Here is a 26,527-nt window from a genome sequence, read left to right as displayed (position 1 = left end):
GATGGCTGGAGCTACAGTAAGCATATTGCAACCATGAGGTGATACCCTGACAAAAAGGGCAGGAGAATCACAGAGAGGCCAATACTGACATTTTGAGAACCTGAACTAATGCTAGAAACTATCTACTCTTAGACTTTGTTTTGTGAGAAAAATAGGCCTATATTTGTTCAAGCCACTGATGCTTAATTATTCTGTTATTTTCGACTTATTCTTAACTGATAGGGAACTAGGCAGACATGTCCAGTCTAGGCCTGGAGCTGGTCCAGAAGGTCGCAGGGTTCTGAGAGGGATTGGGAAAGTTGCAGACAGCAGAGAATTAAACCAGGCACTGGCAGCTTGCTCCCGGGACAGACTCTTTCGTCTCATAGGCTTCAGGAGATACCTAAGCTCCTGGCTACATCTTGCTCAGGTTAAAAAGCACCACCAGGGTGGTCTTGGGTCTGACTATATGAAACCAAAGTGACATTCCCCTTCCAGCTCATTGCCACCCCTATCAATAAAGCTTTACATTTTATCAATCTTTCCAACCAAGATTAATCCCTCTTTCCTTCCACAGTTCTTTGTAGCTCCTCCATTCAAGGCTGGCTTCATGGGCATCAAAACTGTGCATGTACACAGGGCCCTGCACTTGGAATGGTCCCATGCTTGATTTTAATGCAGTACTGTCACTGCTGTGAAATTCTTAATTTTTTAACATACGGTCCTAGATTTTCACTTTGTGTTGTGCCTCACAAATGTAGCCAGTCCTGCCTCTGGCCCAAACTTTGACTTTGGGCTATGTCTTAGCTTCTCTGAGCTTCAGTTTCCTCATCTGTGAAATGAGAATAATCCTAGCTGCTTTGCCCGGTTGTTGGGGAGACTAAATGAGACATAAGCAAAGCAGCCGCACTGTGCCTTGCCTCTGTGAGTGCCCTGTTCTGGTTCCTTCTCCCACCCTTCTCTTTTTTTTTTTATAGATTTATTTATTTTTGGCTGCACTGGGTCTTCGTTTCTGTGCGAGGACTTTCTCTAGTTGTGGCAAGCGGGGACCACTCTTCATCGTGGTGCGCGGGCCTCTCACTGTCGCGGCCTCTCATTGCGGAGCACAGGCTCCAGACGCGCAGGCTCAGTAGTTGTGGCTCACGGGCTTAGTTGCTCCGCGGCACGTGGGATCCTCCCAGACCAGGGAATGAACCCGTGTCCCCTGCATTGGCAGGCAGATCTCAACCACTGCGCCACCAGGGAAGCCCCCACCCTTCTCTTGAGTATTAGCCCTGGCCTGACTCATACTGCAGTTAGTTGCACCCATGCCCATTTCCATGGTTGAAGTTCACATTCCTGATACGTCATTTAGGGGGTTGATTGCCAGTTAAGCTCTTTGAGAGTCGAGATCCTCTTTATTTCTTCCCATGGTACCTGTGATGGTCCTTTGTCCTTGGCAGGCACCAGGTAAAGGTTTGATGATGTACGGATGCTGCTCTCGAAGCTTCTAGGGCTCTAGGAGAAGCCCACTTCTCCTTTGGAAGTTGGATTTAGAGAACAGCATAATTTAACAGCAGTATAACAAAGAAGGCATAGTCAATATTTTGTGAGACTCAAAACTTGCTATCCTGGCTTGGCTTACCTAATATAAAACAGTCAGAAAGATCTCTCCACATCCTCTGAGCTTACATGTGGAATTAGATTAGAGCTGAGACATGACCATAAGGAATCAATGCAACCAGGACCAGGCCTCTTTTGGGGGGCCCAAGGTGAAGTCCACTGCAAGAGTAATAAAGGTCTTTTTCAATAAGCCAGTTTCCACAGTGGGCTCTAGCTGCCCTTAGGATTGAATTCCAGTCACATCATCATGCCTGATGGCCAAGGGGAAACCTGCTTACCACGCAGAAAAGTTGACACCTAGACCCAAGTGTGGTTTCCAAGAAATCCGTCAGTGAAAATGAGTGGTATTGACAGACTTGTTAGGCGGAGGAGAGTTTTGGACAGCACTAACTCATTTTGTTGCATTTAGAAAAACTCTACCTTAAACAGATCCATACTTTTCAAAGTTTCAAGCATTTTAAGCACTGGCTTACATAGCTAATGCACAAGTAGTTAATGTCGCTGATATAATATAATCACCACCAGTGATGAAGCACTTGCACGTCCTCCCTCTCCTGCAGTACCCTGAGGTAGGGAGTTGACCTTACCTCCTCCGCATGAGTAAATTGAGGTTTAAGAGGATAAGTGACTTGCTTGAGGGCATGGAGCTGGCCAGCCCCAGCCGACTGACTCCCCAAACTGCTCGTGTGTAAAGTGCATTAATCTCAAGGGTGCAGCTTGGTGAATTTTAACATGTGCATGACCCAGTAACCGCCACTCTGATCAAGATGTGGAACACTTGCAGCGTTCTGGAAACTTCTCTCCGTCTCCCCCCCACCCCCCTGTAATTCCTCTTCTGACATCAATTAGTTTGAGACAAAACAATCTTGCTTGTTTCCCTTCCTGCATTTTTTTCCTCAGAGGAGACCAAGAGGTGCTTTCTGTCTCTCAGCCCTGCTAATAAATCCTATCTATATCTTGGGTTCAGTTATATGTAAAATCTCTATTTAGAGTAAAAAAATACCTCGTATTTCTAGAGGCTTCTGTGTTCGAGACACGAGCCCCACACTCCATGATGCCCCTCTCCTGGTGATGAGGTCAGGCCTGCCCTTAACATTAGGGAGACCCCAGGCAAGGGTAACATAGAGGCCCACAGACCACTTGTCGAGATGTTTCAGGGTTACAGCTAAGCCAATAGATTGATAAAGCACTTTTTTTTTCCATCTTGATAAGTAAACATCTTCATAACACGTTAGAAGACCAAGCTTGAGTTTAGAGTGCTCAGACTCCTCAGAATTCTGAAACATGGGGGTAGAGAGTCAGCTGGGGTTCTAGGCTGGGCAGCCTTCCCTGCCTCTCTTCCTACTTCTGGCTCCATCCCATACCCGATGTATGTACGTGGCCACCCCAGCCTGCACATCTAAGTTCTGTCCACGGTCTCCACAAAAAGGAAGGCTTAACGTTCCTTAATCAGCCACCCAGCACGCTGGTGGCATGGGGCACAGATCTGCAAAAGATAAGCTCTGGATACCCAGAGAGAGGCCTGGAAGGGAAGGTGCGAGCTCCAGGTGGGAACGTTCACTTGCGGCTGCAGATTCCTTACCCCACAGGCTTGGGGCACAGCATGAGGAGGGCCAGGTGGGACCTGCAGAGCTCGGGGCTTAAAATGCCCTTTTGTCTGGTCCAAGGGTGGTTCTACAGAATTGCGATCATTGGTCTCAAACAAGAGACCATTCTTGTCCTTCTCAAGTTCACTCTGAACAGTTGGGTTTGGTGAAGCCCCTCTTCACTGAGGGCTTGCCATCTGCCGGGCAGTGAGCCCTGTCCCGACATGAGCGGAACTTGCTCCCAGCTCTCCTGCCTCAAGTCTAGCGGGGGAGCCCAGCGGTTAACAATACTGGGTCATGATAGAGGTTTGGGGAAGGCATCCTGCAAAGAGATGGCATCTGAGTCGTCTTGATGGGTGGGAAAGTACTAACCAGACGAAGAAGCAGGGAAGGGTATTCTGGGGAGAGAGAACAGCGTGAGTTAAGAACGGTCTGTGTAGTGAGCTTAGAGCCCTCCAGCCTGGGAAGGTTTGAGCGGTGACCTGGGGTGTGTCAGGAGAGGCCAGTGTATGCTCTAACAGGAACAGGGACCATCCCTCTGGACCCTGGGGGAGCACTAAAGGCTTAAAGCAGAAGTGGGACACAGGCAAATCAACATCTGTAGCCATAGGACTCTGGTGTTGATATGGAGACCATGAAATCGAGAAGAAGATAATCCAGGCAGGAGCTAATGAAGGTCTGCTTATTCATTGATCGAATGGATATCCATTGAGCCCTACAATATGGCAGGCACTGTTCTATATTGGGGGTAGTGCAGTGGACAAGGCAGAAAAGGGCCCTACCCTGAAGGGGTTCACATTCTAATGAGAAGGCAGGGACACCACAGATACATAAAGAAATAAATACTTCAAATTATTTCAGACAGACCTAAGTCCTGTGGATAATGAATCATGGGATAGAGATGATGGAGGAGGTGGGAAGAAGAAGACGGACTGGCTCAGTCTTTCATGTGTTTCTTCATCCAGCACATATTTATGTACTGAGGGCCTGCTATGGGCAATGGCACGAAAATGGAGAGATTTAAACAGACACCGTCCCTGGGAGAGCCAGGGGGAGTCAGGCATCATTGGAATATCCCATCACTGGAGGTTGTACTTTGAATAGAAAGAGTATGGGCTTTGAGAGCATATAACCAAGGAACCTGACCTAGCCTGGAGGGTCTGAAAAGGCTTGCTTTGGGTGGGTGGAGGAGCATTCCAAAGGCGCAGTGATGGTAGAGAGCACGATGAACAGGAAGGCTGAACCAGGCCCAAGAGGCCGGAGAGTGAGGGGGAGAGCGGCGTGGCGTGAAGCTCCCCATGGTAAGCCAGGGCCCCACTATGACCAGCAAGTTCAAGGATTTGACCTTTTTTTTGAACAAAGTATACTTATGGTGTGGTAAAAAATATATAACACAAAATTCGCCATGTTTAGTAGTTTTAAGTGTGCAATTCAGTGACATCAGTTACATGCACAGTGTTGTACAGCCATCACCATTATCTCTTTCCAGAGCTTTAAAAAAATCACCCCAAACAGAAACTATGACCATTAGGCAAAAACTCCCTAGTTCCACTTTCCCTCAGCCCCTGGTACCCTCGAATCTACTTTTTGTCTCTATGAACTTGCCTATTTGAAATATTTCATATAAGTGCAGTCATGCAGTTTTTGTGTTTTTGTGACTGGCTTATTGCACTTAGCACCATAGTTTCAAGGTTCATCCATGTTGTAGTGTATGTCAGAGTTTCATTCCTTTTTATGGCTGAACAATATTCCATTATATGGATATACCATATGGATTTTGCTTATCCATTCATCTGTTGATGGACGCGGGTTGTTTCCACCCTTTGGCTGTTGTGACTAATGCGTCTGTGAACATGGGTGTGCAAATACCTGTTTGAGCCCATTTCCAGTTTTTGTGGTGTATACCCAGGAGTGGAACTGCTGGGTCAGATGGTAATTCTATGCTAAATTTTTGGGGGAACTGCACACTGTTACTTAAGCAGCTGCTCCGTTTCACAGGCTCAGCAGTAGTGCACAAGGTTCCCAATTTCACCACATCCTCTGACAGCACTTGTGATTTTCCATTGACTAGGAGCACCAAGTCTGCATCCTGTCTCAGTACCTACTCTGACCACTCAAGTCTGGCAGGCAGTCCTGGGATTCCTCATTTATGATGAGCATGCCTTCCAGTTAGTTGAAAGAACTCAGGGGAATCCTGCTCAGCACCTCTATTACCAATGTCAGCTAGGAAGAGGGATGGAGATGGGAGGGAAATGGATAAGAACTGGGAAACTGGTGAAGAATTGGGGACCTCTCCCATGGGTGTTTGTTAAGTAGGTATCTTTTGAGGGTCCTTTTTTTTTTTCTTTTTTGCGGTACACAGGCCTCTCACTGTTGTGGCCTCTCCCGTTGCGGAGCACAGGCTCCGGACGCACAGGCTCAGCGGCCATGGCTCACGGGCCCAGCCGCTCCGCGGCGTGTGGGATCTTCCAGGACTGGAGCACGAACCCGCGTCCCCTGCATCGGCAGGCGGACTCTCAACCACTGCGCCACCAGGGAAGCCCCTTGAAGGTCCTTTTATCTCTCCATGATAGAGCCAATCCTCATAGCAGGTCCTCAGTAAATATATGCTCATAGCAGGAGCTCAGTAAGTAGACACATGAACAAATGGGCTACCCCATCTTCGTTTCCCCATCACGTTCAATGCTCTGAAGACCTGCTAAGGGTTCTGCTCCCACCGGGACCCTCAGACTCCTGTCCAGTGGACCCAGCAAACCATCCTGACTCTTTTCTGGTGCTGAACACTGCTCGCCAAGACAATTTTTCTACAGAGTGCTTATGACTCTGCAAGAAATGAGGAAAAAATAGGCAGGTTGCCTTGAGTCCTTTTTAGAACAACAAGGGCTAAGCAAACAAAAGGATGTGGAAGGGGGTAATTTATCCAAATAATACTCTTCACCCACATTGTGATTTAAAGACCACAAAGCACTTTGCCAGGTATTTTCTTGTTTGACCCTCACAATAAGCCGTGGAGGTTGGCAGGGTAAGTACTGCAGTCCATCCCAGGTCTGCAGGAAGGAGCAGATTGAGAAAGGAGAGGTGATCTGCTGAAGGTCAAGCTGAAGTGTCAGGGGCGGGTCTGTCTCCATGCCTGGCACCCATTCCCTCTCCCCCAGCGTGCTGGTGATTCACCCCTGCCTTGCTGCCCCCAGACCTGCTCAGGGATTCTAGGACGAGCTCAGCCAGGCTTTCACTAATCAATCAAGAGTTTTCCTGAGGCGTCCTCACAGACTTTTGGCTAGTCTTCTCAGAAGCTGTTCTTGCAAAATGCTTTCTGATTTTTCGCCCAATCACTAGTGAGATTAAAAAAAAAAAAAGTCCTCCATTCTCTTTTTCTGTATCAGCCAGCCTGGCAAGGTCTGTTTCATTCCTGAGATTCAAATTTGAAACTGCCTTCTGTTCTCATTAATTTGGGTTGTAGCGGTCATTACCTTCTAAACAATTAATCCCTGGGTGCCAATTTCTTACTAGAATTATCCTGGACTCAACAACTGGTTTTCTTAGCGGCAAGGCTGCAGCAATTATTTCCTGGCTTTTGTAACTAAACATGCTGTGCCTGGCACTTTACAATTTTTATCATCATCACTGAGTTATCAACATTTACCTCTATCAGGGGAAAGGAAAGGCTGTCCAATTGTGAAGGCCTGGCAATCACATACACCTGTTTACCAGCATCCGTGGGGCTCCCTGGGGCTCCCTCCACTTGCTGAGAAGAGGGAGGAAGTCCCCCTGGCCCTCAGTCCTCTGTCTGAGTTGGGTACCATCTGAGAGGTAATAGTAAACCAAGGGGAAGAAGCGATCTACCTCTAAGGTCTCAGGTTACAGGGCTGTGCTCCCTGGGAGCTCAGGCCCCATAGCTGGTAGGCAGTGTCCTTGACCTCATGGGGGTTGTCTGCCTGGGTTCTCAGCTCCTTTTCTGGGGGGGCCACAGAACTTCCCTTCCAAAGCTGGGCCACTTGGAGTCAACCCAGGGAGTCTGATATGGTCTGTGGGATTCTCCTTTCCTTCCAGCAGGAAAGACAGAGCTACCCCAGGACCATCAGGCAGCTCAACCCACCCTGGGCTGGGAGAGGCCCGCTTACCTTCCTGTGAATTTACCCAAACTTAGATCTTCTGGCCTAACAGGTGTAACAGGAGACACTGGAGCAGCTCTGGGGCCAGGCTCCTGAGTTCATGCTCCTGGCTCCACCTCTCACTGCTGTGTGGCTGCGGACACAGTGCTTACCCTCTCTCTTCCTCTTTCTTCATCTGTATACTAGTGATAGTTATTGCCCTATTTCACAGGGTTATTTTGAGGATTAAGTGTGTTAATATTTGTAATTAGAACAGCTTGCCTGGCTCACAGTAAATGTGCCTTTAAAAACAAAAAGGAACTTTAACATCTAAAGGAGCTTTCTAATGTTCTTTTGTCCCTTTTAGGTAGAATATAAAGACAGAAAGCCTAAACCACAAAGCCCACTGGTTCATTTGAATACACCAGCAAACCAAGCCCAAACCCATGTTCTTTTAAAAGTACCCGTGGCACCATCATGGTAGTGACTCCCAGACTCTCCCAAAGTGGACCTTAAAACGTTTCTCAGCACCATGTAGAGAGAGAACTGACCTTCAGATGATCAACTACCCAGTTTAAGTTAGAGAAGCTATAATAGAGTGGATAGAAGTAAGAACCCACTAGATTCCTCTTTGCTCTTACACTGCATCACTGTCAGGACCTGTGGACTAAGTGTGCCCTCCTTGCATCTGGTAATGACAGCAACAGCCCTTACAACAATCCTAGGATGCAAGTACTACTGTTACGATTCCCATTTTACAGGTGAGAAAACTGAGGCAGTAAAAAGCTAGGTTGCAAGTCCAACGTTGCACAGCTTATAGCTGCGGAGGCAGTGGTTGAACCCAGGCAGCGTGGCTCCAGAGTCCCTCCCTCAGCATCACACTACACTTGATTGTATCACTGACCCCAACTGTGAACCCAGACCCAGTCCAGGCTCAGAAACCCAACACTGTCCTCAAGCAGGAGGGCCCTGCGGGGCTTGGGCCAAATTTCACTGCTCGTCTAGCTCTGGCCTTGTAACCCGACTGTCCTCCCCGTGAGTTTCCAGCTTAGCGTAGGCTTCAGGAGACAGGCTCTATCTCTTTCCCTGCCCTTGAGCCTCTGTCTTGCTAACCCGCTCAGTTCTCCTGCTTCCTTACCATGTTCTTAGAGTCCTGAGCCTTCCATTTATTAATTAGACCCGCATTCACCAAGCACCTAGTGTGCGATGGTCATTTACGCTAGGCCTAGGGATACAGAGCCTTGGGGGGTCTCACCTTGTGTGACAGGGACACAGATGTGCAAATGGTTGCATAGAGTGGAAGAGTCTGAGGGCTGCGATGAACATCAATTCAGTTGAAGCGGACAAGGCAGGTTTGATTCTCCCTGGGAAGAGGGGTTATCAGGACAGGCTACACAGAGGAGGCGGCACGGGCTGCTTCCTGCTGCTGTGCATCCCTGATACCAGTCAGTTGCCTGGAATTTTGCTGGTTGTCTCTTTGCCTGCTTGGACACACCCACGTGACCTCAGAGTGCAAGAAGGAGCTGCATTTATCATCTTTACTTTCTAATCGGTTAGTAGAAAATGGGCAGACGTCTGCCGTCCAGTGCCAGCTCCAGGAACAGGGGACTGGCAGGTTCCAGCACCCCCTAGACCGCCCAGGCGTCCTCATGTTGCAAAGTTTCACGTCTGTCTGGAGTTGCACCCCTTGCCTGCAGGGCAGTGACCCTGCCCCTGGTCTTCCCAGCTTCACGTGGAAAAAACATCCTCCCAGGGTTCCCTGTTCGACTCCCAGGTACCCTTGGGAGATCTCAGTTGTAGAGAGAACTTATTGTATTAATTCTACACCCAGATAACAAAAATATGACGTAGAGAATGTAAAAGACTCATCTGGTGACTTTGGGTAAGTTAACTAAGTCATTTCTCATCTTGAATATTTCTCCCTTCCCTGCGTGACAAGGCTCTCTTCCTGTCGTAATTTCAAACTTTCTCAGAGAGTTTCCTCTAACCCACTATTCACATAATGCCAGAAGTGTTTCCTGGAGACATCCTTATTTACCATGGGAAAAACAAATGAAAAGGGGAAGGAAGGAAGGCAAAAAGAAATCAGCGTCCACGAGGGCACTACTGCGTGCTGGGCACTGATCTAGGTGCTTTTGCGTGTATTTGTCACATTGAATCCTCCACCAGCTTCGCAGCGTTTGTCTTATTATAGACAAGAAAAATGAAGCTCACAGGGGTTGTCACTTGCCAAGGGTAGCACAGCTATGAATACTGGAACTAAATTTGAAACCACATCTGAGTCCAAAGGCCATGATCTTTCCAGTACACTGAGAGGTGTTTGAAATACATCTGTAGAATTTCACTTTTCTACTAAATTTGTCACGATAAATGGGTTAAGCGTTCCAATGAACTACTCTCATCCTCCACTTTTCTTCCATTTTATTCACCTGTTCACGCTACCATTTGGCTTCAATTGTCTCAAACCCCTTTGAAAAGAGACCACGTGTGGATGAGGTCGGCAGTGAAGAGCGGTCCTCCACACACCGAGGTCACCCAGGAGGGAGGCACAGAGCAAGTGTCACCTCTCACCTGACAGATGGAGAAGCCAAGGTTAAATGACTTGCCCAAGACCCCATGGGAACGGAGCCAGACCGCAGATAAGGGCTCCAGCCTCTCTCTGGGTTCTAAGGAAGCCTCCTCGGCCGAGCGTTTTCATGGAGCCGTGGTGAGTGCCTGGGAGCCTTCCTTTCCGCTCTCATTTCTCTTGGGTTCTTGGAGAGCCTCAGGTGTCTGGCACCGACGTCAGCAAGCACGCTGAGAAGGGTCCAACTGGCATTTATTTAATTACCAAAAACAGATGTATCACTTGGGCTTCATGAGGCAGCTTCTATTTTTCTGTCTTTTGTTATTTATTTGTTTTAATTGAACTGTAGTTGATTTACAATATTGTGTTAGCTTCAGGTGTAGACAAAATGATTCAGTTACACACACACACACATATTCTTTTTCAGATTCTTTTCCATTACAGCTTATTACAAGATACTGAATATAGTTCCCTGTGCTATACAGTAGGACCTTGTTGTTTATCTATTTTATATATAGTAGTGTGTATCTGTTAATTCCATACTCCTAATTTATCCCTCCCTTTCCTCTTTGGTAACCATAAGATTGTTTTCTATGTCTGTAAGTCTGTTTCTGTTTTGTAAATAAGTTCAATTGTATTATTTTTTAGATTCCACATATAAGGAATATCATATAATATTTGTCTTTCTCTGTCTGACTTCATTCAGTATGATAATCTCTAGGTCCATCCATGTTGCCGTAAATGACAATATTTCATTCTTTTTTATGGCTGAGTAATATTCCATTGTGTATCTGTACCACATCTTCTTTATCTGTTCATCTGTTGATGGACACTTGGGTTGCTTCCATGCCGTGGCTATTGTAAAGAGTGCTGCTATGAACATTAGGGTGCATGTATCTTTTTTGAATTAGAGGTTTTGTCTTTTCCAGGTACAGACCCAGGAGTGGGATTGCTGGATCATATGGTAGTTCTATTTTTTAGTTTTTTAAGGACCCTCATACTGTTTTCCATAGTGGCTGCACCAATTTACATTCCCACCAGCAGTGTAGGAGGGTTCCCTTTTCTCCACACCCTCTCCAGCATTTATTATTTGTAGACTTTTTGATGATGGCCATTCTGACCCATGTAAGGTGATACTTCATTGTCATTTTGATTTGCATTTCTCTAGTAACTAGCGATGTGGACCATCTTTTCATGTGCCTGTTGGCCATCTGTATGTCTTCATTGGAGAAATCTTCTGACTATTTTTTGATTGGGTTGTTTGTTTTTTTGATATCAAGTTCTATGAGCTGTTTGTATATTTTGGAAATTAAGCCCTTGTCAGTCACATTGTTTGCAAATATTTTCTCCCAATCTGTAGGTTGTCTTTCCGTTTTGTTGATGGTTTCCTTTGCTGTGCAAAGGCGTATAAGCTTGATTAGGTCCCATTTGTTTATTTTTGTTTTTATTTCTTTTGCCTTGGGAGACTCATGTAAGAAAATATTGCTACGATTTATGTCAGAGAAAGTTTTTTTGTCTATGTTCTCTTCTAGGAGTTTTATGGAGTTTTATGGTGTCATGTCTTATATTTAAGCCTTTAAGGCCCTCTGAGTTTATTTGTGTGTATGGCGTGAGGGTGTGTTCTACCTTCATTGATGTACATGAGGCCGTCCAGCTTTCCCAACACCACTTGCTGAAGAGACTGTCTTTTCAATGAGGCAGCTTCTTCACGTGCTCATCAGCTCTCCTGCTTACGGGGAGGCCGGGCAGGGCTGGGGTCGGCAGAGGTGCCTGCAGCGCCAGCCCCCTGCCCCCGCTGTGGTCCTTCAGGCCTGTCACCCTGAGGGGCGTGGGGATGAGCAGGGATCATGCGGGGCTCGGAATGGTGGTGATGGCACATCGCTCAAGTCTGAGGCACTTTCCTCGCAGAATTCCTTTAGTTCCTTCATGTCAGTATCCCCCGTCAGCCCTCTGCAGCCTCTGTGACTTTCCCCAGATGTCAGAGCTGCTGGGTGAGGTGACTCTGGGGGATTACCTTGGTGGCCTCCCCTCCACAGCGCCTGGCTGAGCGTTTTCCTCGCGCCCCCTGAAATCAGTATAGATGCTGCCCCTTGCGGCTCCAGCTTGTACCCTGGGAACAAAGCTCACAAACATCACTCCGCTCTCCTCCCAGAGGCTCACCTCTCACTCGGACACCTCCCTCAACTCAGTTCTTCCCACGGCAGCTTTGGAAGAAGGAAATGTTTGAAGCGCATTAGGGGGAAGGGTCGACCCTTCCCCTAATCAAGGTAGGGGCTCAGTTAAGTGAGGTAGAAAATGGTCATTAAAATGTCGCTCCTCTTCGATTTTAGTTAAAAAAAATAAATTTAGTAATGAAGTATGGCTGCTAATGGGAAAGGAAATTTCAAAGGCCTCTGGATCTCTCAGAGAACTGGTGTGACAGGGTAAGAGCCACATTCTCTTGAAGGACATTTTTGCTTTTGTCTAAAAAGATTTCTTTCTTCTTTTCTCAGAGAAAAAGTGGCCTGTTTAATGCTATCCCAGTGCTTAGAGAACGTTTGCATTTCTGACGTGGTCAACTAGTTCCCACTGTCATTGAGAAGCAAGTGAGGAATTGACAAGACGATCACATGTCCCAGACTTGGGGGTCCGTGCTAGTTGCAGATGATCTGTCCTCCTGTCCAGCCATGTAATCCATTTTAAAAAATGGTCATGGAGCACAAACTTCCTTTTCTGCAGGATAATTCTGAGTCGTGCACTTAAGTAAAGTTGTTGCCAAGATGTCCTTCAAGTATTTTATGCAAATCATGATTTTTATCGAGCCTGAATTGGAAGGCTAGGCTCTTTGTAGAAGCTTCCAGGTAAGCAGTTCTGTGACCGAGAGGGAGAGACAGCTTAACAAAGATTAAAAGCACCAGCTAAACTCTACCACTGATTGGATGCAGCCTTGGACAAATTACTTAATCTCTCTGTGCTTCAGCTTCCTTGTGTGTAATTTGGGGATAGATTGTTGGCATAGTTCTGAGGATTTTTAAAAAGACAATTCAGGTAAATCACTTAGCATCACGCTTAGCACTTAGTGAGTGCTCAATAAACGTGAGCTAATTCAAAAACATATACACAGGGGTCCCCTGGTGGCGCAGTGGTTGAGAGTCCGCCTGTCGATGCAGGGGACACGGGTTCGTGCCCCGGTCCGGGAAGTTCCCAGAGGCCGTGGAGCCGCTGGGCTCGTGAGCCATGGCCGCTGAGCCTGCGCGTCCGGAGCCTGTGCTCCGCAACGGGAGAGGCCACAGCAGTGAGAGGCCCACGTACCGCAAAAAAACAAACAAACAAAAACACATATCTAGTTTTAACTTGGGTTTCCCCAAATCAGAGCTTGAGATAAAAACTTGGATGCAGTGGTTTATTTGGGAAGTGATTCCAGGAAGCAGGAGGAAGGGACAAAGTCACTGCCATTGGACACAGGTGTCCATTCCCCCAGGCAGCCCACGGGAGCCTAGAGCATGCCTCCCAGGATCAGCCCCCAAGAGCTGGGACATCTGTGTGTGTTTGATGTATGCAGACACAAGGTGAATGAGACAGGATCTTAGCGCAGTATTTTTCAATGAAATATAATATACTCAATATTAGTCCTATGGCCAGTTGTTTGTTGTGAAAAGAGAACACTGAGGGATGACATACCAAGAAGTGCTTAAAAGCACAGGATTTTAATTTTAAACGGCTCCGCCGCAAACAGTTGTGTAAGATTGAGTAAGCTCTCTTCCTTTCCTTTGCTTTGATAGAATGATAATATACTATTTCCTAGGGAGAACTAAATGCATAGCATTTAACACAGTTCCTGGACATAGCACGCCTTCAATAAATGGTAGCTATTTTGTGGTTGTTCTGATCATTATTGTTATTATTGTGTGCATAACTGTAACAGCAGAAAACTACAGTCTGTGGATTTCAGGATATGTGGCCAGCTTAGCCTAAGTCACGATATACGTCTAATTTATAGAAAGGGAACGCGAGGCTCTGAGTGGCTACTTGCCTGGGACTTCCCAGCACATCCTTGGTGAAGTCGTAGGAATTAGATCTGAGGGACCATGGCATTGGCTACAAAGCTGGGCAGATCGCTAGATGGGCTGGCCAGTCTTTTGTAAAATCTGGTATTGATCTGATTTGGTTCTGTCTCTGTGGGGCCTTCCTAATGCCATGCTAACCCTGTCTTCCCTCCCCAAACGTGGTCTGCGATGGCCTTTCCCTTCCATAGAGGACACTCTCCAGTTTCGTCCTGCGGGGCCCTGTCCCTTCCACAGGCCAGTGTCTCCTGGCTGGAGTTCCCGGTGCCACCTGGAGATAGCTCTGCGGCTCACAGGTCTCTCCTAATCACCGGTTCGTGATTAAACATACATTAAAGGACCAAGGAATTATTGAGCTACAGCATCTTGCAAGTAGAACTGCTATTTCCTGTTACACCACAATTCTAAATTATCCACAAAGACCTTGTTCTTCTGCTAAAAACATTAGGCTGGTTTCAGATTGGTTTCTGGTGGTGCTTTCATCCTGGGCCCAAGGTCAAGATGAAAATGCAGCCTTTTGTAGCAGAACTTGATCCGCCCTGCTATGTGAAAGCCTAGGGTTATGACTTCCTGGCTTGAGTGATGTCACGTAGAGCCTCATCTCAGTCACTCGCTATGTATTTGTGCCAGCACTAGAGACATGAGGAACGTTGCCTTCTTAATGCCCCACTCTTACCCGGCTGGTTTATACCTTGGCAAGGTCCTGAGGACAGGGACCCTTTGGGAAGATGCCCAGTGTGTGTGGGTCATAGCAGACAGGCAGCATCCTTATCCAACGCCCCTACCCCCCAGCAGTGTGGTGGCACAGGAAAAGCAGTGCACCCTGCCCCTCATCAGCTGTGACCTTGGGCATCACCCCTTTGGGCCTTATCTGTTAGACCAGGACCTGGAACTGGAGCATGGCTCTGGTTCTCTGAGCTTGGACCTGCCATGCTCAAAATCTTGGTCACTCAACAGACAGGTCCTTTTACTGCTGACCCATCCCTCTCTTTCCCCCAACATCCAGTTTGAGTAGAAGTTTGATCACTCATACAAGTTGGGCAAAAGAATCTTGGTCACATCTTGTGTATCAGGTAACATCTCTAAGGGACTCCACTTACTAGCAATGATAGTTACCATTTATGGAGTATGTAGTAGGTGCTGGGTACTATGCTAAGCACTTTATGTATATCATGCTATTTCACCTTCAGAACAATCATTTTATAGTTGAGGAAATGCGGGCTTAGGGGAGTCAAAGAGATTACTCAAGGCAAGTGACAGCATTGGATTCAAACCCAGATCAGTGTGACTCCAAAGCCCATTCCAGGACCTCAACTAGAATGTTGCTCTTTTCTCGCCCATCACCGTCTTCTCCCTTTTACCTCTTTCCTGAGGCTGGAGTGGTCAGTTACAGGTTGGGTCGGGGAGAGGGATCTTGTTCATCTCCATGCTTTCCTCCACAGTGATGGGGACCAGGTTTCCCCATCCACTGGGCTTCGTACCCTGTGATCTTCATATATGTATATATATACACACGCACACACACACACATATTTTTTGGCTGCATTGGGTCTTTGTTGCTGCACGTGGGCTTTCTCTAGTTGGGGCGAGTGGGGGCTACTCTTCGTTGCTGTGTGTGGGCTTCTCATTGCAGTGGCTTCTCTTGTTGTGGAGTATGGGCTCTAGGTGCGTGGGCTTTAGTAGTGTGGCACGTGGGTTCAGTAGTTGTGGCTTACAGGCTCTAGAGCGCAGGCTCGGTAGTTGTGGTGCACAGACTTAGTTGCTCCGCGGCATGTGGGATCTTCCCGGACCAGGGATCGAACCCGTGTCCCCTGTATTGGCAGATGGATTCTTAACCACTGCGCCACCAGAGAAGCCCTGTACCCTGTGATCGTGCGCTATTCAGAGACCACTCAGGGTACAAACAGGTTGGCATCTCAGAACCTCCGTTGACTCTGTGTGTGTGTGTGTGTGTGTGTGCGCGTGTGTAGAAACTCAGGTTGGAGTAAGGGAACTCAGCCCTGTGGCCTACCTCTGTGCTTTTTAAAAAGTGTCTGATGACAGCGGGATCCAGGAATTCTTTCTTGGCTTAGAAAGGTCGGAGCACCTCTCGCCTGCCCTTGATGCCAGGGGCTGCGTCCTCCATTAAGCATCAACCCCCTTCATCCTGCCCGGCTCAGAGGGAAGCTACTTCCTCAAGGCAGAATGAACTGAAGGGCAGAGAGGAAATGTGCAGTCTCCCAGGGGGCTTGCAGTCTTTGCCCACCTACCTCTCCCTACCCCGCTTCATCTCTCAGTGGTGTCACTCAGCCTCAGACCCACGCCCTCCGGATCAGGCGCCCCTCACAGGGCAGCTTGCCCCTGTGCTTAGTCAGCTGCCTCTAATGAAAAGAAGGCATGCATAAGTCACGAGGGCCCGTCCTGGGGTGGGAGGAAAAGGGGCCTCATCAGCACGGCTCCTGGCTCCTATGACGGACACCAGGTCCTCAGCCCCTGTTCCACCACAGGCACACGTGTCCTCCCAGCCCCAGCCCCTCTCCCACTGCACTTCTGGGCTCAGAACCCAAGCAGGGTTCAGGGCTTTCTTTGAAGTTTGACAGTAAGGACAAATCTGACTTTTACGTAAGGCAAGAAATTCTTCCGTTCAAAATCTCTTCAAGGCCAAGGGCAATTCACGAATACCAAGGAACAGCAAGCACCGAGGCCTGCAGGGAGGGAGGGGAGGCGGAGAAAGACCGGAGGTGGGGTTTTGGAGAGTTGACTCTAACTTCCCAGGAGTCGCTTTTAGTTTTATCGTAATGACCCGTGTTGACAATAACTGCTGCTATTTACCGACTCTCTCCTCTGTGGTGGACATTTTCCTTTTGTGAACTCATTTACGCCTGCAGCGGCCATAGAAGGTGGGCATTCTTTTTTTTTTTTTTAACATCTTTATTGGAGTATAATTGCTTTACAATGGTGTGTCAGTTGCTGCTGTATAACAAAGTGAATCAGCTATATATATATATACATATATCCCCATATCCCCTCCCTCTTGTGTCTCCCTCCCACCCTCCCTATCCCAACCCTCTAGGTGGTCACAAGGTGGGTATTCTTTTCTCCTTTTTATAGAGGGAGGAAATGGAGCCTCTGAGAGGAAGTCATTTGTTCAAAGTCACACATTGGCCAGTGGCACAGCCTGGATTTGAATTCAGACTTGTCTGCCCCAAAGCCCATGTTTTTTTCCTACACCCACTGCTTCTCCCCATATTGACCTGGTGGGTTTATAAAATATGTACTAAGGGCAAAATATAATGCTCTATGCGTTTTTTTTTTTTTTTTGGCCTCGTGGTTTGCAGGACCTTAGTTCCCTGACCAGGGATTGAACCCAGGCCCTCAGCAGTAAAACCGTGGAGTCCTAACCACTAGACCGCCAGGGAATTCCCTATGCTCTACGCTTTTGACAGTGTATCTCTTTATATTTGATTTTTAAATATGATGTGCATGCCTCCATGTTAATTATATATTTTTTTAAAGAATTCAGAAAAGAAAAGGGAAGAAGATTTATGGAGTGGGTAGGGGCATAAGGGAGGAAGATGAAGAGGCTCCAGATTGAAATGTGGATCTGACAAAGGGGAGATGGTGGGTGTGTGGTGCAGCCCATGGGGTCACACTGCTGGCCTGGGCCTGATGAGGTGCAGGAAGGGGGGTCCCCACAATTTTCTGCTTCCACAGCATGCACCCAAGCAAGGGATATTTAGTTAGGGCTAATTGGAAGGCAGCCTGGGGCAGTGCAGGGGATCTAGGTCTGACATCAGGAGAGCTGACTTCTGGTTCCTAAATTCTGTCACTAAATAGGTTGACTCTGCAAAAGTCAAGTAGTGGGTTGAAAAGATATATTCACATCCTAATGCCTGGAACCTGTGAATATTACCTTAACTAGCAAGAGAGTGAATATTATATGACCGAAGGTGTGATTAAATTAAGGATCTTGCAATGAGAAGCTTATCCTGGATTATCCAAGTAGGCCCTAAATGCAATAACCTGTATCCTTATAAGGTGTACACACAAAGGAGAGAAGGAGGCCATGTGACCCCAGAGGCAGAGATTGGAGGGATGCGGCCACAAGCCGAGGAACACGTGGAGTTCTCAGAAGCCAGATGAGGCAGGGGACAGACTCTTCCTTGGAGCCTTGGAGAGGCCTGGCCCTGCTGACACCTTGACTTTGGACTTCCAGCCTCCTGATTTCTCTGAGAAATAGATCACTCTGATTTTCAGCTGCCCCATTTGTGCTAATTTGTTACAGCAGCCGTAGGAACAGAATACAAGTCATTCCCCTCTCTGGCCTCCGTTTCCTCAACTGTAAACTAAGACGGTTCAGGCTCCCAGTTCTGACATTCTCCCCATGACTCTCAGCCATAGAGAATGGAGCTCCATTCTCCAGGTAACCCCTTCCATGTGGCACTTTGTGTCTAAACAGGCCACCTTTCCGCTTTGGGGAACAGAGTTGGTTGAGTCCAGATGACTTTGCTAAGAGTAAAATACCATCCCGGACAGTTAATTTTTTTTTTCTTATTGTTAATTGCTAGGGAAACATTCTGCCTTGCCCCAGGGAAGCCATCCAAATAGCTCTGACCTCTCTGTGGATTTCAAAAAAAGCCTTCAGTCTCTGTTTTCTCATTTTTTCCAAACAGTCCCTGCAGCTTGAGGGACCGTGGTGAAGGGAGAGCCACAAAATTTGCTCTGGGGCTGCCGGGTAAATGCAGTATGGAGGCAAGGGGCTCACGTCACCTCTGCGCCAGCTTCAGCCTCCCCTGCTTCCCCATCACCAGCGCGCTGCTAACCGAATGGCTGCTCGGGGCTTGCGCCTCCAGTTATGTGACTCAGGAGCCTCATCTGCAATCTCCAGTAACCAGAAAAGCCGCATGACTGCTCTGTGCCTACAGTGTAGAATGTCTTATAATATTCACAGAAACCAAAGGGCTGGAGGAGGCAGCCAGGGAAAGCCTTTAGGATAAAGCTCACAGAGTGAGGACAGCCAGCTCCTCCCTCCTCTTTTGCCCGCCCCCGTCTAAGGTGCTGTTGGAGCTGTGAAGAGCCTCCAGCCCGGGCAGCAAAGGAAGGTGGTGAAATGTCCAGAAGACTGGGGATGCGACCCTCAGACATGGCTGTGTCAGGAAGAGCTGAGCAACCCACACCCTGCCTATGAAACAATCTTATCGGAAGCCTTTAACTGCCTTAAACCAGTTATTCAGGCTGAATACTCCAGGGCCACCTCTAAATCTCTAAAAACGATGTTCATGTCTTTAGCTTTCCTTCAGCTGCCTGCCATGCTACGTCAAGCGGAGTTAGTGAAAGCCCCAGGGCAGGCGCGGGATCTCCAAAGATCAGCCCATGAACGGTAGAGGTGAGGGTTGCCTTTGTCCCCCCACCTCTCCTCGGCTCCCTCCTTGGATGATCCCCAGCGCACCATCTCCACCATCACTCAGAACACATTCATCCATATGGGTTGGTCTTAGAATGAAAGGTACGTGGATGCTTCAAGTGATGGTACTAAAATGCCCTAATTTTAGATTTAGTATCTGTCAGGCACAGATTAAAGCCATCATTGTCCCATATGCCCTTCCCACTGTGTGTGTTTGCATGACTGTGAGTGTGTATGTGTGTGTGTGTGTGTGTGTGTATCTGTTTGTCTGTCTGTCAACTCAAGGTTAACGGGTAATAATCGAAAAGAGCTGCAGGGACTGGACCAGCTGGATGGAGGTATGAATAGCCTCCGAGGAGAGGTGGGGAGGTTCCGCCCTCAGGTCTGGATGCTGGGGAGGGCACTGGGGGTCTCAGCAATGGACATTGGCCCTGGTGAGGGCCTTTTGGAAGTCTGCCAGAAAGTGTTTTGCTAGACTTCTTTCAGAACCTGGTTTATCAAGCGCTGTGGCTACAGGGAGGAAGTCGCCCAGCCAGCCTCAGCTCAGCACCTGTCCGCTTGGGAAGTGCTGAGCACTGACCCCAGAGGGGTCTGGCTGCCACTACAGACCCTTCCCTGGAGAGGCCTGGGTGCAGAGACTGGCCAGGTCACCCCTCACAGGGCACCTCTGGGGATAGGATGGAAGCAGGGAGGGCTGCCCGGGTCAGGGCATTGTACAAGCAGCCAGTGTCGATGGGAGAGGGGCCAGGAGAGAAAGGCTTTCTTGGTTTGGAAACAAGCAAAGGACACGAGGGAGAAAGCAGTGCTGAATCAGGACCAGGAGCCCGCACCCTCCCCGGTGCCAGCCTGCAGCCCATGGGCCACATTTCAGTGACCTCCATGAATGAGGAAGCAGATGGCAGCCAGCCAAGATCACCGGCTCCTTGGTGGTCCCTTTTCATGGGGTGGGAAGGAGAAGTGGGGGGCCTGATCCCTTTAAGGAGCCATCCCTGTAGGCAGAGACAGACAGACAGACACAGGGCAACACAGAGTGCCATTTGCAGTCCACAGAGCCAGCTCTGCTATGGATTCTTCTTGAAGCAGAAGACCCTCCTATTCCAGGCCAGCGACTCTAAACACCCCTTTAAAGTAGGGTGGGCTTAAGGAGTGTCATGGCTTTAACTGGGTTGTCTGCATTCCCCGGGAAGGCTTCTGCCTTCCACTTAGAAGGAAAGGCATCAGCTTGCTTGAAGGAATCCCAGTTACCGAGTAATTGCCTTAATAAAATTGAGAATGAAGGTGACCCATAGAAGCATGGTAAATCCACAGTTTTCTCTGTTCAGTAAGTGAATTTTGATTATAACTCAGCACTTGCCTCAGGTCCTAAAGTACTGCTAGCATTCTCAGGAAAGGACAAAGTGCAAAAAATGCTTCCACAAGGAAAAACACAGGCTTCCCAGCCCTCTTTGTAGCAATATGCAACCTAGAAAATTGAAAGCAAGGTTGCAGTCTCTCTGTCCTTGGTCACCATTTTATGTACCAGCCTGTCATACAAAATGCGGGGAAGCACCGCAGATCAATAGCTATTCTGGGTTAACATTGCCACAGCTTTTTTTTTTTTCTTTAAAAAAAGAATTTTTCTTCCTATGTGGATCACAGCTTATTACATCTAAGGCATATTTCTGTGGTCTGTCTATGGAAAGGAATGCTGAGAAGGAGCACTTTCTTTCGAGGTTTTATGCATTTTTTAATATCAGTGATGGGGCAGTAATGCTCCTAGAGAACTGTTCCTTTATCAGCTCCAAAGGGTTGTTAGCCCTCAGGTTTGAGAAGCAGGTAAAACTTACCTGATGGACCACCTGGAGCCTGGCTGAGACCTCACCAGGGACAACCTGAGATGCGGAGGTCTGTCTCCGCCTGGTACAGCCTCCGTAAATCCTGTGTGTCCCGCTGCAACCCCTGGTAACATTAGCGGCCGTCGATCTGATTTGTTTATCTGCAGTGACACTCATCTGAGCAAAATCTCTAAGTGGCTTTTTATAGGAAATGAAAAGCCAAATGAGAATGTACGTGAAAAAGTGAGCCATGGGAAATAGCCTCTCAAAGCATATGTCAACTATTTTTATGTTACTAGGTTGGCTGGAGGCTTTAAGTGATAACTTTTGAAGTTCCTAATGGAACCCTACAAATTATGTACAATAATGTAATCTTTTTTTGGAGGAGACCATTATAAAGCACATCTACCTTGAGTATCATCTCTTTTTCAGCCTCACAGAGTCGTGGAGGAGGCAGGCTAAAGATTCATAGGTTCATTTTGAAGGTGAGGAAGGGAAGGCTCAGAGACATCGAGTCATTCAAGGTCACACAGCTAGTCAGCACTGACCCAAGGACTGCCACACTGACTCTGGACTCCTGAGTCCGGGCAGCAGGACTACCTATCAATGTCCGGGCTGACATCACTGAAACATACACATAGAGGCTTTTCACTCCAGCCCACACCAAGACCTTAGCACCCTTCCTCCCCTCCATCATCTGCCGCAGCCAACGAACCATCTAAATTCAAACTTCGGAAATGCTAAGTTTCATAAAAAATTTGTAAAGCTTTTAAAATGCGAAACAGGAATAAACAAAATTTCTTGCCACAGGCAACTAACTAATGTAAAGCGACAAAATAATGGGAGTTTGAATGCGGTCTCAAAAGTGGCCCTAAAATGGAATTCAGAATCCTATTTTAGTAGGTACATCATACACTCGCTTTGCCAAGGATGACTGGGGGGTGAATTCTCATTTATAAAAGTAAGCCATGAAGGGAAAAAGAAAATAGAATGAGGGGAAGAGAGAGGAGGGGAGGAGAAGAGGGAGAAAGGGAGAGAGAGTGCGAGAGAAGGAGGGACTGGGATTGGGGAGGCTGAGCAGTTGAGGGAGATGGTATTAGTCACAGCTGGGTACCACAGAAAGCCGGTTCCTAGGTCAGGAGCACCATAGCTGTCCCCAAGTAGTGTATCACCCCTCCATCCAGGAGTGGCCTTGGCATACGGCCCCAGGGACTCCAGACAGCTGTCCCTCCTGAGGACTTCCAGGAATTGTGGGGAAGGGGGGGGGCGGGTGTTGCAGGGAGGCATCCTTCAGCACTGGCCTGCAGGGCTCCAGCTGAAGAGAGTCTGACTGCAGGAGTTTAGAAAGTGTGGAGCAACAAGCAACATCTCCTGCCCAACAGCAGTGGTCAGAATGACAGATCTATTCTGGCAGAGACTATTCCGTGGCTCAGCCGCAGACGTGCCCTTCCCCCGTCACTCCGCCTTGGGTATAACGAGAACAGGAAAGCAACTCCCAAGCGAGTCCATCGTTTATTTGGGGACAGAGCCCATTGGGCTCAGACTTTCCCACTGCGGGGAGTTCAGCTGCGCCCTCGCACCGCCCCTCCCACCCTGCCTTCCCGTCTCCCCTGCCTCCCCTAGCCAGGGGCTCTGCATTCACTTCCCCCAGTCTCGGCGGTGATGTGAAGCGGTCCCTCCAGCCCATATTTTGGCTGTTCCCTTAAAGGGCATTGACCTAAAGGCACAAACGCCGCGGCGTCGGAAGCGCAGCCCGACGGCGGCCACAGCAAAGAGGCACCCGCAGCGCCTGCGGTGATGCGGGCAGTGGCGGCTCGGGGCCGGTTTCATTTCGATACTCTTGAAGCACATCTGCCCCTCCTGTCCCCCGCGCACCGGGCGCATCTAGCTCGCAGGAAGGAAAGGAGACAAACTCCTCCCGACATCCCCGCCCCCACCCCGATCCCCACTCACGCCGAGTCTGAGCACAGGGGGAAAACACTTTGAAGAAGGAGCCGCTCTCCCCCAACTCCCAGATCCCTGCCTCGGGGTTCCTGTCCCCCCACCCCGACCCCAGTTACTTCAGCGGCAGCCAGAGGGGCTTCCTAAATCCGTGTGCTTGCCTGCCTTTCCAGCACGTGGGACAGACTGCGATTTGGGTAACTTTTCAAATCCTGTCTCCTAAACACTTGCCCACAAATATTTGGGAGAGAGAGGGGCAAGCCCCCTGCGCCGTCCGCCGCCCTCACTTCTGACCTCCGCCCCACTCCTAGGCTGACAGCGTGGAAAAAAAAAAAAAAAAAAAGAAGACTCTCACTCCAGTTGCTTTTGCCAGTCGGGGAAACAACACACTGTCGCCGAGAGCATCCAACCACCAAGAGAGGGAGAATGAGCCGAGGCACCGGCCCCGGGTACCCAACACCGTCCAGGCGCCAGCGGACCAGCCTTTGCCGCGCGTTCCCCGCGCTCGCGGGAGGGTCACAGACGCCCCCGGAGGATGGACTTGAACCCAAGCCGCGGGAACGTCAAGCGAGAGAGAGCCACTCACCTTTAGGTTGTGCGTGGGGTTTACAACGCAGACAAGTTGCCCAGCGGCGGAGAACACCCGTTTAGCCTTGTAGTGCTGAAAGCGGAGGTGAATGAGATCTAACACAGCCCCAAAGCACTGGGTGAAGAAAAGCATCACAACTTTTTTTGGGGGGTGGGTGGTTGTTGGCACAGGAAGGCAGCGGAGGAAGCTGTAAGTCCTTGGGCTCTGGAAGGAGCGCAGCCTCTAAGACACTACGCTCCAGCCCGGCTTAGTGTGCCTTCATATTCATCATCAAAATAAGACGGTTAGAATCTTGCAGCAGCGAGGCGGCCAATCGAAAGGACAGAAATGTTATCCTTGAGGTGCAGAGACAGCCAATAACAAATGCCTCCCCGACCGAAACTCCCTGATGAATTGAGCCTGGCGGAGAATGTATCATTGAACATTACCATAGATCAGCACATTGCATTTATCTTGTGATTACAGCCAACCATACATAATGCTGGGGAGATAGGCTGACAAAATTGATTGCTTAATGTGTCTCCATTTATTAATTGACTTAATTTAACACGAGAGGCTTTCTTAACGCGCTGGCAAAAACGTAAAGCATTTCAACCGCCAAATAGTAAAACACGCTGCACCAAAGTAAGCAGATGGATAACGCAGATCGCGGCTTGATTCACCAGAGCTGCTTGGGAGAAAATCAAATATTACAAGACTCCTCCGATTCCAGATAAGGATTTGGCAACAGCAGAAACGTGCATCTTTCAATCTTGTGCTCTGACTCTCTCTGCTGTTTGGATTTCAGCCCCTTGATAAATCTGCCTTTCCACTCTTTATCAGAGAAAAAGCATTCCTGACAAATAAATGCGTTTGGAGTTGAGGGGGAAAAACATGTATGTATATCTATAATGCTGTAATTACTGAAGCCTGAAAATATTAAAGCATAAAAGTGTACAGAGTACGCTTCTAAAAATAATGAAATCCCTGATGCATGAATGCACACACACAGAAAAACCTACACGGAGAGGAGAGTGGCTTGTAAATCAGCAAAATAATTACAGATGCGGAGGGCTTTTGCTTGTCATTCATTTGCATATTGGTGGGCAGCAAATTGCTAATTAACCACTAGATGGTTGGAGACGTTAAAATAGAGGTTAAGAGCACACATACAACATCATTTGCTTGTCTCTGCGAATGCCAGCAGCACATTTCTGTGCTAGAGCAGGCAGAGGGCATTCCAGTCCTCAGACTGCACTCCCTCTCTCTCCAGAACTGGGCTGGTAGAGGTGCTAAGCCCATGCACTGGTTCTGGAAGAAAGGCTCCTGAGCAGTACACGAGGAGTCTTAGGGTTTGGGGGGAACAAGCTCTGATGGCTTAGTTAGTCTTTGGGACTAAAGCAGGAGAATTGCATGTGTTGTGTTTCTCATTCTCTTTGGTTGTTTCTCTGTTGGGAAGCCAGCCCAGACGCAGTGAGCCTGGGTGAGCATCAGTCTTGGGTGTGAATTACACTCAAGAGTGTGAGCCCATTGCTTCTCCCTGAGTGGCTCTCGCTCCACTCTGGCTACAGTCCTTGGGTTGTAATGTAGGCAAAGCATACACACACCTGGGACACCTACATCTGTGACCTTGTCAGGCAATTAAACCAACTACTGATTAAAGTATAGGGGGAAAAATGCACAGTTTTCCTGAAACCAGGACAAAGCCCAGGTGTTCATTTTCACTTGAGTTTAAAACCAAACCAATATGTTCAGAAACAAATAAGCCAAGCACCAATTAAAATGGAAACTTTGTACTTTCTAGAATAATTGCACTGGCACAAAATTAGAAGATGACAACGTTTGAACTGATTAGAACCTCATCTATGTGATGCTTTTATAGGATATGAGTCCCTGGACCCATTCATAATATGGTTCATAAATAAGAGTTGCTGACCTACAATACCAGAATTCTCTTTCTAAAGTTTTCATTTTCCAGAACAAGCTTTCAGCAGTTCAACAGGAAAATATTCAGTATTCTTTTTTTTATTTTTTATTTTTATTTATTTATTTATTTTATTTTAATATATTTTTTTACATCTTTATTGGAGTATAATTGCTTTACAATGGTGTGCTAGTTTCTGCCTTATAACAAAGTGAATCAGTTATACGTATACATATGTTCCCATCTCTCTTCCCTCTTGCGTCTCCCTCCCTCCCACCCTCCCTATCCCACCCCTCTAGGTGGTCACAAAGCACGGAGCTGATCTCCCTGTGCTGTGCGGCTGTTTCCTACTAGCTAGCTATTTTATGTTTGGTAGTGTATATATGTCCATGCCACTCTCTCGCTTTGTCACAGCTTACCCTTCCCCCTCCCCATATCCTCAAGTCCATTCTCTAGTAGGTCTGTGTCTTTATTCCTGTCTTACCCCTAGGTTCTTCATGACATTTTTTTTCCTTAGATTCCAAATATATGTGTTAGCGTACGGTATTTGTTTTTCTCTTTATGACCTACTTCACTCTGTATGACAGACTCTAGGTCCATCCACCTCATTACAAATAGCTCAATTTCATTTCTTTTTATGGCTGAAAATATTCCATTGTATATATGTGCCACATCTTCTTTATCCATTCATCCGATGATGGACACTTAGGTTGTTTCCATCTCCTGGCTATTGTAAATAGAGCTGCAATGAACATTTTGGTACATGACTCTTTTTGAATTATGGTTTTCTCTGGGCATATGCCCAGTAGTGGGATTGCTGGGTCGTATGGTAGTTCTATTTTTAGTTTTTTAAGGAACCTCCATACTGTTCTCCATAGTGGCTGTATCAATTCACATTCCCACCAGCAGTGCAAGAGCGTTCCCTTTTCTCCACACCCTCTCCAGCATTTATTGTTTGTAGATTTTTTGATGATGGCCATTCTGACTGGTGTGAGATGATATCTCATTGTAGTTTTGATTTGCATTTCTC

At 47.8% G+C, this 26,527-nt stretch overlaps 1 protein-coding gene across 1 annotated transcript in view; it reads right to left on the bottom strand.

Moving 5' to 3' along the window:
- The window catches only part of SIAH3 (siah E3 ubiquitin protein ligase family member 3), a 72,041-nt gene extending 48,300 nt beyond the window's left edge, over window positions 1-23,741 (bottom strand). Inside the window, exon 1 of the mRNA XM_081214871.1 lies at window positions 23,592-23,741. Coding sequence (XP_081070997.1) covers window positions 23,592-23,726 — 135 coding nt within the window. The 5' untranslated portion in view covers window positions 23,727-23,741. The remainder of the gene's footprint in view (window positions 1-23,591) is intronic.
- Between the last annotated feature and the right edge of the window lie 2,786 nt (window positions 23,742-26,527).

Source organism: Mesoplodon bidens, assembly GCF_964165515.1.
Source record: "Mesoplodon bidens genome assembly, chromosome: 17".
Taxonomy (NCBI): Eukaryota; Metazoa; Chordata; class Mammalia; order Artiodactyla; family Ziphiidae; genus Mesoplodon; species Mesoplodon bidens.
Note: the sequence above shows the minus strand (reverse complement) of the source record. Positions and strands in the feature narration are given on the sequence as shown.